General features: G+C 41.0%; 1 protein-coding gene across 14 annotated transcripts in view; it reads right to left on the minus strand.

Annotated features, from left to right (window-relative positions):
* Positions 1-17262, minus strand: part of adgrb1a (adhesion G protein-coupled receptor B1a) — a 572033-nt gene that overhangs the window by 311620 nt on the left and 243151 nt on the right. For all 14 annotated transcript variants that reach the window (XM_048528814.2, XM_059646190.1, XM_059646188.1 and 11 more), the window contains 2 exons: positions 13646-13810; positions 10617-10781 (listed from right to left, as the gene is read on the minus strand). In XM_048528814.2, the coding sequence (XP_048384771.1) occupies positions 10617-10781; positions 13646-13810 (330 nt within the window). The remainder of the gene's footprint in view (positions 1-10616; positions 10782-13645; positions 13811-17262) is intronic.

A 17262-nucleotide genomic window follows, 5' to 3' on the forward strand; every position in this document is an offset into this window, starting at 1 on the left:
CCTAGAAACGTAACAGCTAACACAATAAGCGTCATAGTGAGTGCAGTTTGGTATTACTCCTGCAAGCATTGCAAATGACTGAGCAGTTCCTAAGAGCAGTGGCCCAGAAGCTTATCTGCATGTTTAATTTGTAAAATATTTCATGTGATAAAGGGTATCAGAATTCATGTTTGTGGGTACTCCTGAGAGAACATAAAACCATAATACTCGAGGGAGTCCAGCACTCTTTGCAAGAGTGGAATAGCGTCATGGTATAAACACTGCTTTTAAACAATGACATGGGCCCTGAGCCTTTCTGCTTATTGTGATCAGCAAATTGTGCCCAGAATGCTCCCAACACTGCACCCTTCTGGCTGTACTGAAATTACAGCCAAGATTCTATGCAAGCAAATACACAAATCCAAATTTAAAACCTGCTGTCAAATCAGTGTGAAGTATGAGCATGATTGTACACAACGGAATTAAGAGTGGAAAAGAGCCATAGACCTGCAGGGCACAAGGTGGAGGATCATAAAAGCTGAGTGGAATGATTTCGCTTTAAACTGGACAAAAAAGGAGTTAAGCAGTACCAACCTCTCTGTCCTGCAAATTTTTAAGAATAATTAATTTAAATTGTTCTGCAGTGTGTCTGAAGTATTTTTTATCATTTCCTACCCTGCAGAGGAATTGCCAGAAAATGGCCCATTCATCAAATGTTTATTAGGAATGAGCAATTTCTGCAGCAGTGGATCAGGGTTTAGTTTACTGCTGGCCAGCTGCTTGTGCTAGATTCATGCAGCCACCTCTTCTGCATAGATTCTTGGAGATGCATTTTACAGGCTATCCAAGGTCTGGAAAGTAGGCGGCTGGGTCAATAAATGGGGCAATTGTACGATTGACAAGGTTAGCATTGTGTTGACCACATACACATGGCCCATTTGAGATCCTAAAGTGGACAATTTCATCCCTCCTAAGGGCCTCGGCACAGTGCCACTTAGTTTTATCGGGTGGCAGGAGCGGTTTACGGTCAAAGTGATGTGAGGTGACAAGCTGTGAAACAGGGCTGTGAAGCGGCTTGTTTCCAAGTCCCTGGAGCCAGTCGGAAATCTCACACCTCAGTTTTCCTCCCCATCACCTTGTCCAAAATGCCCTGCCCCACATTATTTAGTGGGGTCTGCAAGCCTTGATTGAGGAACATGCTAGAGGTTTTGAAATATTCTTGATAACCCTTTGTTCTCAGGGTCTCCTGCAACATCAGTAGGGGCTACTCTTACCAATGGTGTTGTTAGTACTGGAGTAAAAAAACCCCAAGCTTTATAACACAGGGACACAAATGGAATGAAAGTCTTGCCTGAAAAAATCAAATTCTGTTGACCGATAATCTAAAGCAGGGCCAAAAATGTGTCAATCGTGTTCCATTTATATCCTCTGAAGTACGAGAAATTCCCATCAACACTTAGTCTGACCGTTTGCAATAGAACTAACCCTTCTTGCCCTGTACAAGTGCAATTGGAAGAAATCTGTATTTGTTCACAGGCAAGTGGCCGGTTTTTCAGGCAGGAACTGGCCTTGGTGAAGGGCTGAAGCATCAAGTTTAAAACGTTATGCACATGTGTTTGTAAGTAAGGTCACAACTAAAATCGCTTGACATTTTGTGCAATTTGAGTTGTTTCTGCCCAGATTTAGCAGCTATCTGGGAGAAAGTCAGCAGTAAAATTATACCGATAAGATTGCTTTGTTAGCCATAAAGACGAGCGACTGATGCAAGTTGGATTCACTTTCACAGGAGAGGCTACGGAGACAGTCTGTCAGTCAGCCCCTGCTGAATCCCCATGGCAACACCCTAACAAATCAGAGTCAACTTGCCTGATTTGAATTTATTCAGTTTGCCATGACCGTGAACTATACCTGCTGAACCCCCTGCCAAGAATAGCACAACTATTCAGTATCCTCTTCCCATATAGCACACATTGTTCTTCCTTTCAAAATTGATTTCCCTGCATTACAGTTTGAAGGAGTTTAAGGTAAACAGCTTTGACTAGATATATTTTCTTATTTGTATCATTTAAAAATTATTTCTTATGTTATAAACTTGCAACATTGGGCTGGATCAAGCTGTGTGTAGACCATCAATGCACAAAAAGCAAGTATCACCTTGTCCTGAGGTTCTACATGTCCCTGGTGTTGCAAAGGATAAGATTAGCCTCATTACTCTATGTAGTTGGGATGTTCCAAATCACCTGTCCTTCTTGGAGAAATTTGCAAAGAAAAATATCTTTGGCCACATGTCTATCTGAAAGTAGTCAACATGTCATGTCTTTGAAAAGAGAAAGGAGGATTGTGTTGCGTGGTTTCCTGAGCAGACTAACAAAGTTATTTGGCAGAATGTCTCATCACCATAACGCTCCAACAAGCACCAAGGCGTCATTCAGCTGGTGGTGAGAAGAGCACTTTCTTTTACCCCAGTCTGCCTGCACCATATTAAGCGGCTGTGGGGTGGGGTAGTCACTGTCACAGATTTCATTCCTGAATATGCCTTTGCAAAGGGTGTCCGGAGAACGATGCAGAGGTTTCTGTCAAAGTTTGTCTCAAGCAGCTCCATGACATATGACTCAGTGATCTATGGTCTGTTCCCTGGGATGTGCAGAGAGACAAACATCAACTGCGCCTGGAGGACCACAAACTCAGTGGAAGGTGCTCTTTGGTCTGCCCACAACTAGTTGGCCTTCCAAAAAAGAAGTTGGCCCTGATCAAGTGTTGCAGACTGGCAAATTCCCATGTCCAGGTCTACGTGCTAAGGGACGCACTGAAGTTTGGGGTAGCTGTCACCAAGGAGCAGTGGGAAGACACTATTGTCTAAGGTCTCTCTACTTACCACTACCTATGGATAAAGTTAAACTCCACTGTTTGTTTGTATCCATGATATGATACTGCACAGAACAAAACTGCATTTGTGACTATATATATAGATGCTTTTATGAATAAACTTTATTTTTGAAATAAAATAAAATTCAAAGCTTCATGTAATTAAGATAGGGCAAAATGCCTGTCTTCCTGAATGCATTTGAATCCTCAGTATTTGCATGCAGAACTTCTCAGAATAATTTTAATATAGAAGATGACCATTTCAGTCATTGTTCCTGCACTGGCTCTTCAGACAAGTATCATCACTAAGTGTCAATCTCCTGCTTTGTCTCACACCATTACACACGATTTATATCCAAATAATCATTGAATGCCCTCTTGACTTCTTCAATTGAACCACACTTCCAGCCAATACAATCTGTACTCTAACCATGTGCACTGTGTGAAAACATTGTTTTCACATCACCCTTGCTTCTTTTGCAGATCATTTTGAATCTATGCCCTTATTACTGTTCCTTTTATGAATGGAAACAGCTTTTGTTTATCCAGACCGACCACGACTTTGAAAACTACAATTAAATCTCTTATCAACCTTCTGCTCTCCAAGAAGAACGCTCCCAGCTTCTTCAATCTATCCTCATAACTGAAGATTCTCATCCCGGGAATCATTCTTGTGAATCATTTCTGCACAAATGTATTTGAATCTTTCCTATAATGTGATGGCCATAATTGCACATAATACTCCATCTGGGATCTAAGCAGTGTCTTATACAGGTTCAAAATCACCTTGCCCCTATGAATAAAGTTGAGGACACTGTATGCCTTATTGACTGCTTTCTGCACATGCCCTATCACCTTCAGTGATCTGCGCTAGAGATCCAAGTCATTCAGATCTTGCAACTCCTTTAGAACTGTATCCCATATTTTACATTATCTTCCAATATGCACCTAAAAAAGTATATCACCTCCCACTTCTCCGCCTTGAATCTCATCTACGACCTGTCTGCCACTGCACTAACTTGTCAATGTCCTTTTAGAGATCTACAATGTGCTCTTCACATTTTACAATTCTTCCAAATTTTGTGTCATCTGCAAACTTTGAAATTGACCCCTCACACCAAGATCCAAGCTACTGCTCTTTAGACTACTCTCAATCATCAGTAAAGTGATAGAAGGGGGTCATCAACAGTGTTATGAAGCTGCACTCACTTAGCAAAAAATAACTATCAGATCTTCAGGTTCTCTGAAGGCCACTCAGTTCCTGATCTTATTCTAGCCTTGGCCTGGGCATGAACAAATGAAGTCAGATGAAGTCAAGAAGTGACATAAAGGTGTTTTCCCTTGACATCAAGGTGACAGCTGAATGTGGCATCAAGGAGTTCAAGTCGGACTTGAGTTAATGGGGAGTAGTGGAATGCTATTACCCCTTGATGTTCAATGATTTTACCACTGGTGATTCTTTTTAATCGCATTTTGCTGCCTAAGTCTGAATCAACTGCAAACTTATAAGTGCCCACGGGCCAGTTAAGAATCAACTACAATGCTGTGAGTTTGAAAGCACATGAAGGCCTGGCCATGTGAAGACAATAGATTTCCTTCCCTAAAGGACGATAGTGAATCATAGAATCCCTACAGTGTAGAAACAGGCCCTTCGGCCCAACAAGTCCACACCAGCCCACAGAACATCCCACCCAGACCCATCCCTCTATAACCCACCTAATCTACACACCCCTGAACACTATGGGCAATTTAGCATGGCCAATCCACCTAGCCTGTGCATCTTTGGACTGTGGGAGGAAACTGGAAAACCCAGAGAAAACCCATGCAGACACAGGGAGAAAGTGCAAACTCCACACAGACAGTCTCCCAAGCATGAAATCAAACCAGGATCCCTGGTGCCGTGAGGCAGCAGTGCTAACCACTGAGCTACCATGCTGCCCCAAATGGTTTTTTTATGACATTGAAAGTGACTACACGATTGCTACTCATTTAGTTTTATACTGAAGGCTTTACTGAAGTCAAATTTTACCATCTGCCATTGTGGGATTCAAACCCATGTCCTCTGAACATTAACCCATGGTTCTGGATTACTAGTTCAGAGATATTACCACTATCCCACTACCTCCTTAACTATCAACATCATGGGGGTTCACAATTAGCCAGAGCCTGATTTGGACTCACCATATAAATACTGGTCATGAGAAAATGACAGAGGATAGGAATCCTGCAGTGAGTAACTCACCTCCTGACTCCCCAAAGCTGGCCCTCTACCTGCAAGTCAGGAGTGTGATGGAATATTCCCCGCTAGCCTGCTTCAGTGCAGCTCTTGGCACTACCCAGGGTATAGCAACTTACTTGATTGGCACCACCTCCACAAACATTCACACCATCTACCACTGACCTTCAGTACCAGCAGCATGTACAATCTATAAGATGCACTGCAGGAATTCACCAAGGCTCATTTGACAGCATCTTCCAACCACACAACCATGACCATCTCAAAGGACAAGGACAGCAGTTAGATGAGAACACCACCACCTACATGTTCCCTTCCAAACCAGTTACCATCCTGACATGGAAATATATTGCTGCTTCTTCAGTGCTACCGGGTTAAAATCATGGAACTCCCTCCCTTATGTCACAGTGTGGCTATGTCAGCCAAACAGTCTGTAGCAATTAGAGAAGATAGCTCACCATCACATTCTCAACAGCAACTGGAGATTAGGAATGAAGACTCGCCCAGCCAGAGACATCTGCATATCATCAATGTATAAAAGAAAACTTAACTACAACGGTTCAAGAAATTGACATACAGCCATGACATTGAGGGCATTAGTCGATGTGCAACATGTGTTGGCCTTACACCAAGAATGAATTCATAAAAGCTGAACTGTCTGTTTAAATGCAACTTGTGCTGATAACATATTCTTCCTATTGAGCAGAATTTTAACTGTACAGGGTCTGATATGCCTTCACTGTGGATGTCAGTTCACGAAAAGGACAGAACTGTGCAATTCCAATTTCAAACACTTGTGAAATTTCGGGAAAAAGTGGCACTGATGTAGAAACATTAAAGACAATAAGAGGACGTTCCACTGTATTTAAGTGCTGAGACAATATATTTTATTCTTGTATTTTTGACCTTTAGTGATACACTTTTTAGAAAATGAATGTTGTCTTTACCATCCTTCCTGTGCTGCAGAGCTATTAGGCAGCTTGTTAGGTGCTCAAAAGAATGTCAAAGCCTTATTCTTCACTTCTAACCATGTACAAATTGGTTTTATTAATATAAAAACAGAATCCCTCCCACCATGGCCTTGACATTTGCTTTTTTGTTGTAATTATCTTTGTCACTTCTTTATGTGGTAATGTTTTAAAGAGAAACCTTGACAACCATTTTGAAACAGTAGCCATGGAAACACTATCCATTGGTTGCTAAGTAGCTGAGCACACAGTTAATTTAGGTGTAGTCCTCAGCAGTTTAATAATTGTGTCTCACAGCAGCAACTGTCAGCAATTGCCTATAATAACATGATGAGTTAAACATCAGAGTCCTTTTGAATGTGTTAATACCTTGTGCCCCATTCATAGCCATCCATTATTCATACATAGTCATTTAGTTCCTTGCTTCCTTCCCGCTTTGTCTCATTACACAAAGTTTTCCAAATGAAGAAAGGTTTACAGAGAACTATTCCCTTCTCCACCAATGATTATTTTTTGATGCAACTGCTCAGACAGTCCCCTCTAACTCCTTGCCTTCCTCTGCTGAATTAAACCTATGGGCAGAATCGTAAAATCACAGAATCCCTACAGTGCAGATAGAAGCCATTCAGCCCATCAAGTCTGCACCAACTCTCCAAAGAGCATTTCACTCAGATCCAGTCCTCCACCTTACTCCAATAATCCTGCATTTACCAAGGCTAATTCACCTTGTCTCCACATTCTTGAACACTATGGGGAAGGTTAATTTAAGCCAATCGAACTAATTTGCACATCTTTGACCTGTGGGAGAAAACCGGAGCACCTCATGGAAACCCACCCAGATGCAAGGGGAACGAATTGAACTCAGGTCTTTGTTGCTGTGAGGCAGCAGTAATCTTCAGGTCTCAGGCTGTTGGAGCTTGGAGATGAATCAGGCACTTAATTAGACCGGGTGTTCGCCAACCCGAACCTTGTCACCTTCCTGTTTCTAACTGAAGTCACTGACCTAACTTTTTCAAAGCAAGTTCGATGGCCTGAAGGGTTTCTTTTATACTGTATGACCCTATGAAGTTTGGTTGCCAACTGTAATTGAATATATTCCTGTATGTTTCATCACCTGATATCGTCCCCCCCACCCCCCTCAATGATGCAGCCATCAGTTGGGAAATACATCTTTGCTTGTCACTTCCTACACTAATTAGAAAACAAAAAGAATCATTATCCAATTAGATGATGCTTAAGTGTCAGCCAGCCAGCATTTCTTTGCACATGATACAGAGAAACGTTCCAAGAAGATAACAAACAGAAAGTTTTTTTTAATGTCTCGATGATTTTTCTCCAGGATTACACATGGCAGTGGCTTCCTGGTTGATCATTAGTTCCCGGAGATCAGCTCATGGTCTAAGCACAGCCAACTGAACCCCTTAATTGGCCAACTGGTGACCACTCAAAGCTTCATTCAGCCTGTGCTGGGATTAAGTCAGCTTCAGGCAGGCCTGTTGGCACTCAATGTGCACAGCAGCTGATGCCATGCAGTCAGGTTGTCATTACTGGGTGGGAGTTGGGGGTTTCTTGGTCAAAGGCACAGTTGAGGAGGGTCACTGATCTGTCGTTGATAACAATGTCCATGGATACACTTTCCCTGCAACTTCTTGCAGAACCAACACGTTCACAGTCCCCCCAATGCAGGCAAATGTGCATGCATACATACATTATTTTTTAAAATATGTATTTTGAAAATGTATTGTATTCATAAAAATATGTTTACATACATAGTCACTGAAGCAGTTCTGTTCTGTATAGTAGCATATGGGGAAACAAACAAACTTTGGAGTTAGACTCTATCCAACATAATAAAAAAGGCATTTCTTAGTTATACAAGATTATATTTACATTTATTAGCAGCATCGGGAGAGTCCAACAACTGAGCAGACCCCAATTTAATTTCAGCGGAAAGCCCTTAGATGGTGCTCTTTCCCCACTGCACCATGGCAGCAGCTGCCCATGGCTTTAGCTCATCCCTCAGCACACAGTCCAGGACACAAATGCACGTACATGTGCACACACATGCACACGCATACGCACACCTCACCAGTGACTTCAGTCTCTCTTCAGGCCTTTAACTGTCATGGGTATGCTTCCTGCATGGCCTCAGCATCTGGTGCGGCTGTGCACAAGAGTTTTGCACTGTTTATTGGTCAGCGTGACTTCCGTCTGCAGGGTCTTAATTCTTAGGGAGAAGACCTCTGGTGGCCTGGAAACTGTCCATTTGGCTTGTGGTTTGTTGGCCCTTCCCATAAAGAGGCAAAAAAAGTCTTTTGCTGGACCTCCATGCAGCTGATGACACCACAGCAAGGCTCCGCTAATATGATACTGGAAACCATTCAGTCCAAATCTTCACAGTAAGTACCCAAATGTAAATTTCATGGCAAAGAATTTAGAGTTGTTTGCTGATGTTAGGATTGCCTTGGGAAGTTTTTATTCTTTTTTTAGAATTTTGTTCTTTCATAGCATGTGAACATCACTCAGCAAGGCCAATATTTGTTATCCATACAAAGTGAATCCTGATATTCTATCAATCCTGGGCTAGACTGCTAATTTCATTTTACAATCTAGTTTGGGACCCATAACATCTTTTATTGACAGTTGATCAGGTTTACTACAGACAAAATTTGAAATAGACTTGCCAACTTGAAGGGCATTTAAGTGGTCATTGGTTAAACATACGGATGATAATGGAATAGTGTAGGTTAGATGGGCTTCAGATTGGTTTCACAGGTCGGCGCTTCATCAAGGGTTGAAGGGCCTGTACTGCGCTGTAATGTTCTATGTTCTATGTTCTATAACTCAGTTCCTTCCTCTACTGCAAATAATTATCCACTTGATGTAATAATGTTCACTTCATTTTGATGGGAGAGATAGCAGAGTAGTTTTTATGTTACTGGACTTATAATCAGACCAGACTATTGATCTATGAGCTTGTGTTCAAATCCTACCGTAGCAGCTGGTGGAATTTAAATTGAATTAGTCAGTCATTCTGGTCCATGAACCTAACTTAAATTGGCACAAAAACCTATCTGTTTCACTATTACCCTTTCGGGAAAGAGATCTACCATCCTTACCTGCCCTGGCTTACAACTGAATCCAGACCCAATTCATGTAGTTAATTCTGAAATGCAAGGGGGTCAGTTCAAGGGGCAATTAAGTATGGGTAACAAATATTGGCCTTGCTGAGTGATGTTCACATGCAATGAATGAACAAATTCTAAAAAAAATAACAAAAACTTCCCAAGGCGATACAAACATAAACAAACAACTCTAAATTCTGTGCCATGAAATTTACACTGATTGCAGCAGAGGTTCAGAATCTTTCAAAACATCAGGTCCATTTATGCTTTACATGAACTTCTTCCCATTCAGTTGACTCTTCTTTCCCTTGTTCTTGCTTCACCTTAAATATTCTATATTTCCACTCTTCTGAGTGCAGTGAGGTTTTCCTGATTTTCATATTGAATTTGTGAGAGATTATTTGTCCAAAAATGTGCAGGTTAGTTGGATCAGCCATGCTAATTTGCCCATAGTGACCAGGGATGTGTAGGCTAGGTGGATTAGCCATAGGAAATGGAAGAATACAGGGAATAATGTTGGTGGCAGGTAATGGGTCTGGGTGGGATGCTCGTTGGTGGGTCAGTGCAGACTCGATGGACTGAATGCCCTGTTTCTGCACTGTGGGGATTCTACAATTCTTAGATTCATTTTCCTGGTTATGACTCTTAGCTGTTAAGTTTGTTTCTTGGAAAAAGCATGCTCTATAATTACGCAGTTGAAAACAATCAAAATTTTAAAAACAATTAAAAGATTTCTATCAGGGGAGGTGATGGCCTAGCAGTACAACTGCCAGACAATTAATCCAGAGGCCCAGGTAATGTTCTGAGGACTCAGGTTCAAAAGCCCACTGCGGCAGATGGTGAAATTTAATTTCAATAAAAATCTGTAATTAATTGTCTTATGTCACCGTAAATTCATTGTCAAATGTTGGGAAAACCATCTGGTTCACTAATGTCATTTAGAGAAGAAAATCTGCCATCCTTACTTGGTCTGGCCTATATATGACTCCAGAACCACAGCAATGTGGCTGACTCAAGCTGCCCTCTTGGCAATTAGGAATGGGCAATAAATGCTGGCCCAGCCAGCAACAGACTCACCCTATGGATGAATAATGAAAAAAGTTTCAGTCTCTTGACAAAAAAAACTCCGTCTCTTCAATCTCTTTTGATGTATCTCCATTTTGTGTGAATCCTCTTGTTTTCTTTCAGGTCTTCATTTGCTGTTTTAAATAGTCCCATATCTCAATTTTCTCCAAACTGGGGAAAATTTCATTTCTCATTTTCAGTGTTATGCTTGTAAATCTATATTGCAAATCCTCAATCAGTCACTATTTGTGGAATAGAAACCATGACTGACATTTTCCTCAGTTGGCAATACAGAAAGTTAAGGCACAAAAGCATTCCCCAAATGCATCACACTCATTAATTCTAGATTAGGAAATATCCACATCCCAAAATATTTACCTGGGCACTTTTTGTCATTGCACAATCTGTATTCCTCCTGAGGTCCATCACATTGCAGTCCTCCAAAAAATGGCCCAGAGCAGACCCTCACTCGAAGCTGTGTCCCACCATCGCAGCTTTTGGTGCATGGTTCCCACATGCTCCATTTTTGCCATTTCCCATTCACTGGAAAGCAAAAAGTCAATGTTGCTAAATGGATCTCAACTTGAAGAGTGCATGATGTCTAGACATCCAGCTATCTCCATCTTAGAGATATCCCACATGCAACATCTACTTAATCTAGCTTACACCCACACAGTTTCATTATATTTTATGTTTGTATTTTTTTTAAAAAAGCTTGTTATGTGAAACTGTTTTGACAAATGAGAACATGAATGCTCATTTCACAGCTTAATACCCAGTGGTTGGAGTTTTAGGCTTTCTGAAAAGAAAATTTGACCATTAAATGGTGGGAGAAAAATATATACCTTTGAAGAAATGAAAGCTTAAGTGTAGCAGTGTGGGAAAATTTTTAAAAAATCAAGAAGTTTTGTAAAGCTTTCACTGTTTTGTTAATTTCAACTTTTACCTCCTGTCAGCATTATGTTATATATGGAAGGGGAAAAATAGAGGATTAGTGCTCTTCAGCCCTTGTTGTCCAATGTATAAATCATTTGAACATAATGTAGAGGAATTTGGGCTCATAATTCTTTGAAATTTGCCTCACAGGTAGACATGATGGTTAAGAAGGTGTTTAGCATGCTAGCCCTTCATTGCTCAGACCTTTGAGCATAGGAATTGGGACATTATGTTGAGGTTGTACAGAATGTTGGTGAGGCCTCTTCTGGAGCAACAGTGTGCAGTTCCAGTTGCCCTGTTTTGAAACTATATCATTCAATTGGAGATGGTTCAGAAAAAAATCACCAGATTATTGCCGGATGTGGAGGGTTTAAGTTATAAAAATAGACTGGCGCCTTTCTTCACTGGAAAGTAGGAGATTGAGGGGTGACATTATTAAGATTTAGGAAAATCATAAGGGGCATAGATAAGGTGAATAGCAAGGGTCTTTTCCCCAGGGTGGGGGAGTTCAAAACTGGGGGACATGTTTTTAAGGTGAGAGGAGAATGTTTTAAAAAGGATATGAGGGACAATTTTTTTTTTACACAGAGTGATTCATGTGTGGAATGAACTGTCAGAGGATGTGCTGAATGGAGGTATAGTTTCAACATTTAAAAGACATTTGAATAAGTACAGTGTAGTAATAAGTACAGGATAAGTACAGGAAAGGTTTGGAGGGAGATGGACCAAATGCAGGAAAATAGTCATGGTAACATGTTCAGATTGGACTAGTTGGATACCAGGGTCTGTTTCCATGCTGTATGACTCTGACTCTATGGTTCCAGAGTGTTGTGGTTTGCAACTGATCTCACCAAATGGCCAATGTTGGAATTTTGTATGACATTGCAACAATACTTGGATGTCACCAAAGTAGTGTTAAAGAGGGTTAATTCTCAGCTGAAAACACCTTGCAACTAATCCAAATTCACCATTTACGAGAGTTGAAACTGGCTGTCATATTGTCAAGCAGCATCATAGGAGTAGGAAAGCTGATGTTTCAGGCCTGAAGATTCAAGGCCCGAAACGTCAGCTTTCCTGCTCCTATGATGCTGCTTGGCCTGTTGTGTTCATCCAGCTCGACACCTTGTTATCTCGGATTCTCCAGCATCTGCAGTTCCCATTATTTCTGTCATATTGTCATCATATTTCTTCAAGGTACATGTCACCCTGCTCTCAGTATGCTTAAACAATAGTATAAATCTTAGAATTCTACCTTACCAATCAAGGGAGACAATCACATTATAAAGGTATGTAGAGCAGAGTGCTCAATTCAGTAATTCTGACAATAAACTACTGGCTGGAGCAATCCTGCCAAAGTAGGAATCATTTCACAAGTCGCCAGTTGCTATGCAACATTACCAGCTCTATATTATTAACCTCATCATATTCCACAAGGCTCAGGTCACTTACATAAGCAGAGTGTTTTTAGACTCTGATTCACTATACCACTGAGCAATACTTTGGCAGTACCTAGAAAAACATAACAACATTGAGCTGCAGCATGAAAAGAGGATACGCAGCAACTCCGTGATCAACATATTTTTGAGATTTGCAGCTATTGTGGAGCATATGGACAAAAATGAGGCAAGTGCCTGTTCAGATAATGGATCCCAAAAATCTGCAGAACAGCATAATGTTAAAAAAGTTATGTTCTGAAATTAGGCTTCCACATTCCAGGATGGTTGGTGAGTTTATATTAAGGCTTGTTAGCAGTGTGACCTCCGTTATTCCTAACACTTACACACGAGGAGTCCTGCAGGGAGTGGGAAATTCCCAAGTTTAATTGAAAGTTTTTTGGCTTTAGCTTTCATTACACTTAAGCTGCCAGAAAATAAAAACTTAACAGTTGCAAATATCAGCTGTGGTAGTTCTAGTTCCTGGACTACACCCCCGCACCAGCTCTCCCACACCCCAGCCCAACCTATCAAAGGAAAATGGTTATCTAAACAGAGAATTTTTAAAAAAAGAGACCGTATCAAGAGTTGTTCATGGCCAAGGAAACCTTGAAGAAGAGGTTGTTTTCCAGGACCACATTACTTGTCCCTTCCTAGTTTGGTAGTGGCCGAAATATCAATACTGGAAAAGATACCTTCCAAAGATTCTCAAAATTGAGAACTTCTCTCCACGGCCCCTTGGTGCTGTGGCAGACTCAGTAGCGGACCTTCCTTGTCACATTCCGACATTTGCCGCAACTTCCACGAAGAAAATAGTCCCTCGGCCTTGTGGGGCCTGAATACCTTTCCCGTCATATCAGAGCCACAGTATTAAACTTATTAAAGGAATCTGAAGATTTGAATTTGGGTTCACAATGCATTCAAGAATGAAATCTTAAAGGTCTTCCTTGTCAGCTTTTCCCACTCCTTTTTTAAAGTGGTATCTCTCAACAATTCACTAAAAAAGCACAGGCCACAATCTGAATGAATGAAGCTTACCTGGGCACTGTCTTGGAAAGCATGGCCTGTTTTCAGACCAGTAGCCCTGACATTCAGCTCCACCAAAGGAAGGCCCATTGCACTCCCTTGTCCTTTGTTGTGTCCCATTTGAGCACGTGACAGAACACTGACTCCAGCTGGACCAATCATTCCAGTTCCCATCCACTTGTTAGAAAAGAAAGCAAACAACTATAGATTAAACATCACATTTCTAAGGTTACAATGGGAATTGGCAAAGATGTCTGTTAGCAAGTTGATTGTAATGCTGAGTAATTCAACTATCAGAATGCATATAACTAAATATAAAACAAAAATTGGTGAAACCTTTTCTTCTAAAAGTTAAGATATAATTTAGTACAGAAGATGAATGAAGAGGAAATATTTTTATTTTCTTTCTCCTGAGTAACTGGAATGAGATGTAAGCTGAGATGGCAGGGAGGTAGGCTCAATATTGGGTTGAATTTTCATGAGTTGAGAAGAGCCTACAAGCCTTTAAAAATGGTAAGTAGAAACTGAATGTGAAATTACAGCCTGTAATTTCAACAGATCCAATATTTGTTGGTAGAGCAAAGGGGATAGGGCATGCTTCACACAGGTGGGAAACCTCAACTCAGTAGAGCAATTTGAACTCAATGGTGAGTTGTAAATGCGCTTAAAGGGTGAATTTACAGTTCTTACAAGTGTTATGATTTGAAGTTTGTTTTTAAATGCCCACTGTTTATAAAGAAATAGGCTGTTACTGTCACTCTGCCAGAATTGTTCATTCGATGTGCACAAGTCTAATGAAAAGTATCTCTTCATTCTGTGTGAGCAGAGCTCTTTGTTAATATATGATTGCATTGAAGAGGGTACGGTAGAGATTTACCAAGATATTGCCTGGGCTGGAGAGTTCCTGTCATGAAGAGAGAATGGATAGACAGGAGTTATTTTCCTAGGAGCAGTGGAGATTGAGAGGGGATATGATTGAGACACATAAAATTACAAGTGACATAGACACGGTAGTCAGGAATAAGCTTTTCTGCTAGGTGGAAAGATCAGCAATCAGGGTGCATAAATTTAAAGTAACTGGCAGAAGGTGTAGATGAAGTGCAAGGAAACTTGTTTTTACCCAAAGAGTAGTAGGAACTTGAAACTCACTGCCTGTAACGGTGAGAGAGGCAGAAAGTGTCATTACATTTAAGAAATATTGAGATGCGCACTTGTGAGTCTGAGGCATTCAAGGCCATGTGCTAAGTGCTGAAGAAAGTGATTAGAATCATAAAGTATCAGAGATAATGGGAACTGCAGATGCTGGAGATTCCAAGATAATAAAATGTGAGGCTGGATGAACACAGCAGGCCAAGCAGCATCTCAGGAGCACAAAAGCTGACGTTTCGGGCCTAGACCCTTCATCAGAGAGCATAAGGTGCTTGTTTCTGAACAGCACTAATTTGATGATCTGAACAGCCTTTTTCTTTGCTGTAGACCTCTACGAATATGGTATTACCCTGAGGGTTAGGATTATACTATAATAGATGCTTGGCTGAGTTTCGAAAGTGTAATGGCTCAATAGGGATTGACAAGTTTACTGCTTTATTGACAGTTAAAAGAGTTAATTAATTTATTTGCTATCTTTGATGTGGCGTATGAAAAGAAGCATGCTTGTTTTTTCTAAGACAGTAATACGTGAGGGCATTTAAAAGCTTGGAATGAGCTTGCAAGTCGGAGTATCAAGTGCGTAGGGGTGACAGCCATATTAAATTATGAGAAGTGCATTTGTCTTTCATCTCCACTCCTCCGGTGAGGTTTTCCTAAGGCGGATATTGGGTGATAATTTATCAGGGAAATACTCCACCAAGGTGGGTCTAGCATGTTGTGAAATTCACCAACTCGAGCTAAATCCATCCCAACTGTCAACAAAGGGGCTTGCTCATTGGTCCTAATTGTTACTTCCCTGTTGTTAAAGTCTACAAGATTTTATTTTGTTGTACTATTTTTCTTCTGGTTATAGATCAATCGTGAATACATTCAATCGTGAGTAAATCATATGTCTGAACTGCTTTGATCAAACATGTTATCACCCATCCTAATCTTTGGCTCAGAGAGAATTTTTATTTGGTTTCACTCATGTGAAATATCTTGAGGTCTCTTACCACATTGAGGAGATTACTTAACGGCGAGTGGTTAACTGTCATAATTTTGTAGGCCAAGAAAACAACTTACTTCACACGTGAAGTTGTCCTCACTTGCTATGCACTCTCATTGATGGAAATAAAGTCATAGAAATCCTTTGGCACAGAACAAAGGCTTTTCAGCCCATGGCATCCGTGCCAGTCAAAAACAACTATCTAACTATTCTAATCCCATTTTCCTGGCCCAAACCTGGTCTGCCTTAGATATCAGGAATAAAAACTCCCAAAAATTTACTTCCATTAAAATAGAACAATTATGCTGTCACACAAGTATTGTCCCTTTTGAGAATATCATCTAACCCGAGTGCAAGCCAGGAATAAGTAAAAGGACAGGAGCAGGAGTAGTTAATTCAGCCCCTCAAACCCGCTATTCCACTTGATTTAATCACGGCTGATCTCATAAGACATAGAACATAGAACAGTACAGACCATTTGGCCCATGATGTTGCGCCAACCTATTATCCTACTAATACCCTACATTTTACTCTCCTCCATGTGCCTATCCAAGAGTCGCTTAAAAGTCTTTAAAGTTTCTGACTCCACTACAACTGCCGACGGTGCATTACACAAGCCCACCACTCTCTGTGTAAAGAAAATACCTCTGACATCTCCCCATACCTTCCGGCAATCACCTCAAAATTTTTCCCCCTCATAATAGTCATTTCTGCCCTGGGAACATGTCTCTGTCTATCCACTCTACCTATGCCTCTGATCATTTTGTACACCTCTATCAAGTCACCTCTCATCCTTCTTCGGTCCCATGAGAAAAGCCCAAACTCCCTCAAACTTTCTTCATAAGACCTGCTCTGCAGTGTAGGCAGCATCCTAGTAAATCTCCTCTCAGTCTCTCCAAAGCTTCCACATCTTTCCGGAATGAGCTCACCAGAACACCACAATATCCCAAGTGCGGTCTAACCAGAGTTTCGTACAGCTGCAACATAACCTCATGGCTCTTAAACTCAATTCTCCTGCCAATGAAAGCAAACACACCAGACATCTTATTTACAACCCTATCAACTTGGGTCGCAACTTTGTGGGATCTATGGACGTGTACCCCAAGATCCCTCTGTTCCTCCACACTGCCAAGTATCCTGCCATTAACCTTGTATTCTGCATTCAAATTTGACCTTCCAAAATTAATTACTTCATACTTTTCTGGGTTAAATTCCATCTGCCACTTCTTTGCCCAGCTCTGCATCCTGTCAATGCCCCGTTACAACCTATAACAGCACTCCATAACACCACCAACCTTCATGTCATCGGAAAACTTACTAATCTACGTTCTACTTCCTCATCCAAGTCATTTATAAAGATCACAAAGAGCAGAGGTACCAGAACTGATCCCAGTGGAACGCCACTGGTCATTGAGTTCCTGGCTGAATACTTTCCATCTAATATCACCCCCTGTCTTCAATTGGACAGCGAGTTTTGTATCCAGACAGCCAA

This window comes from Stegostoma tigrinum, chromosome 5 (assembly GCF_030684315.1).
Source record: "Stegostoma tigrinum isolate sSteTig4 chromosome 5, sSteTig4.hap1, whole genome shotgun sequence".
NCBI lineage: Eukaryota > Metazoa > Chordata > Chondrichthyes > Orectolobiformes > Stegostomatidae > Stegostoma > Stegostoma tigrinum.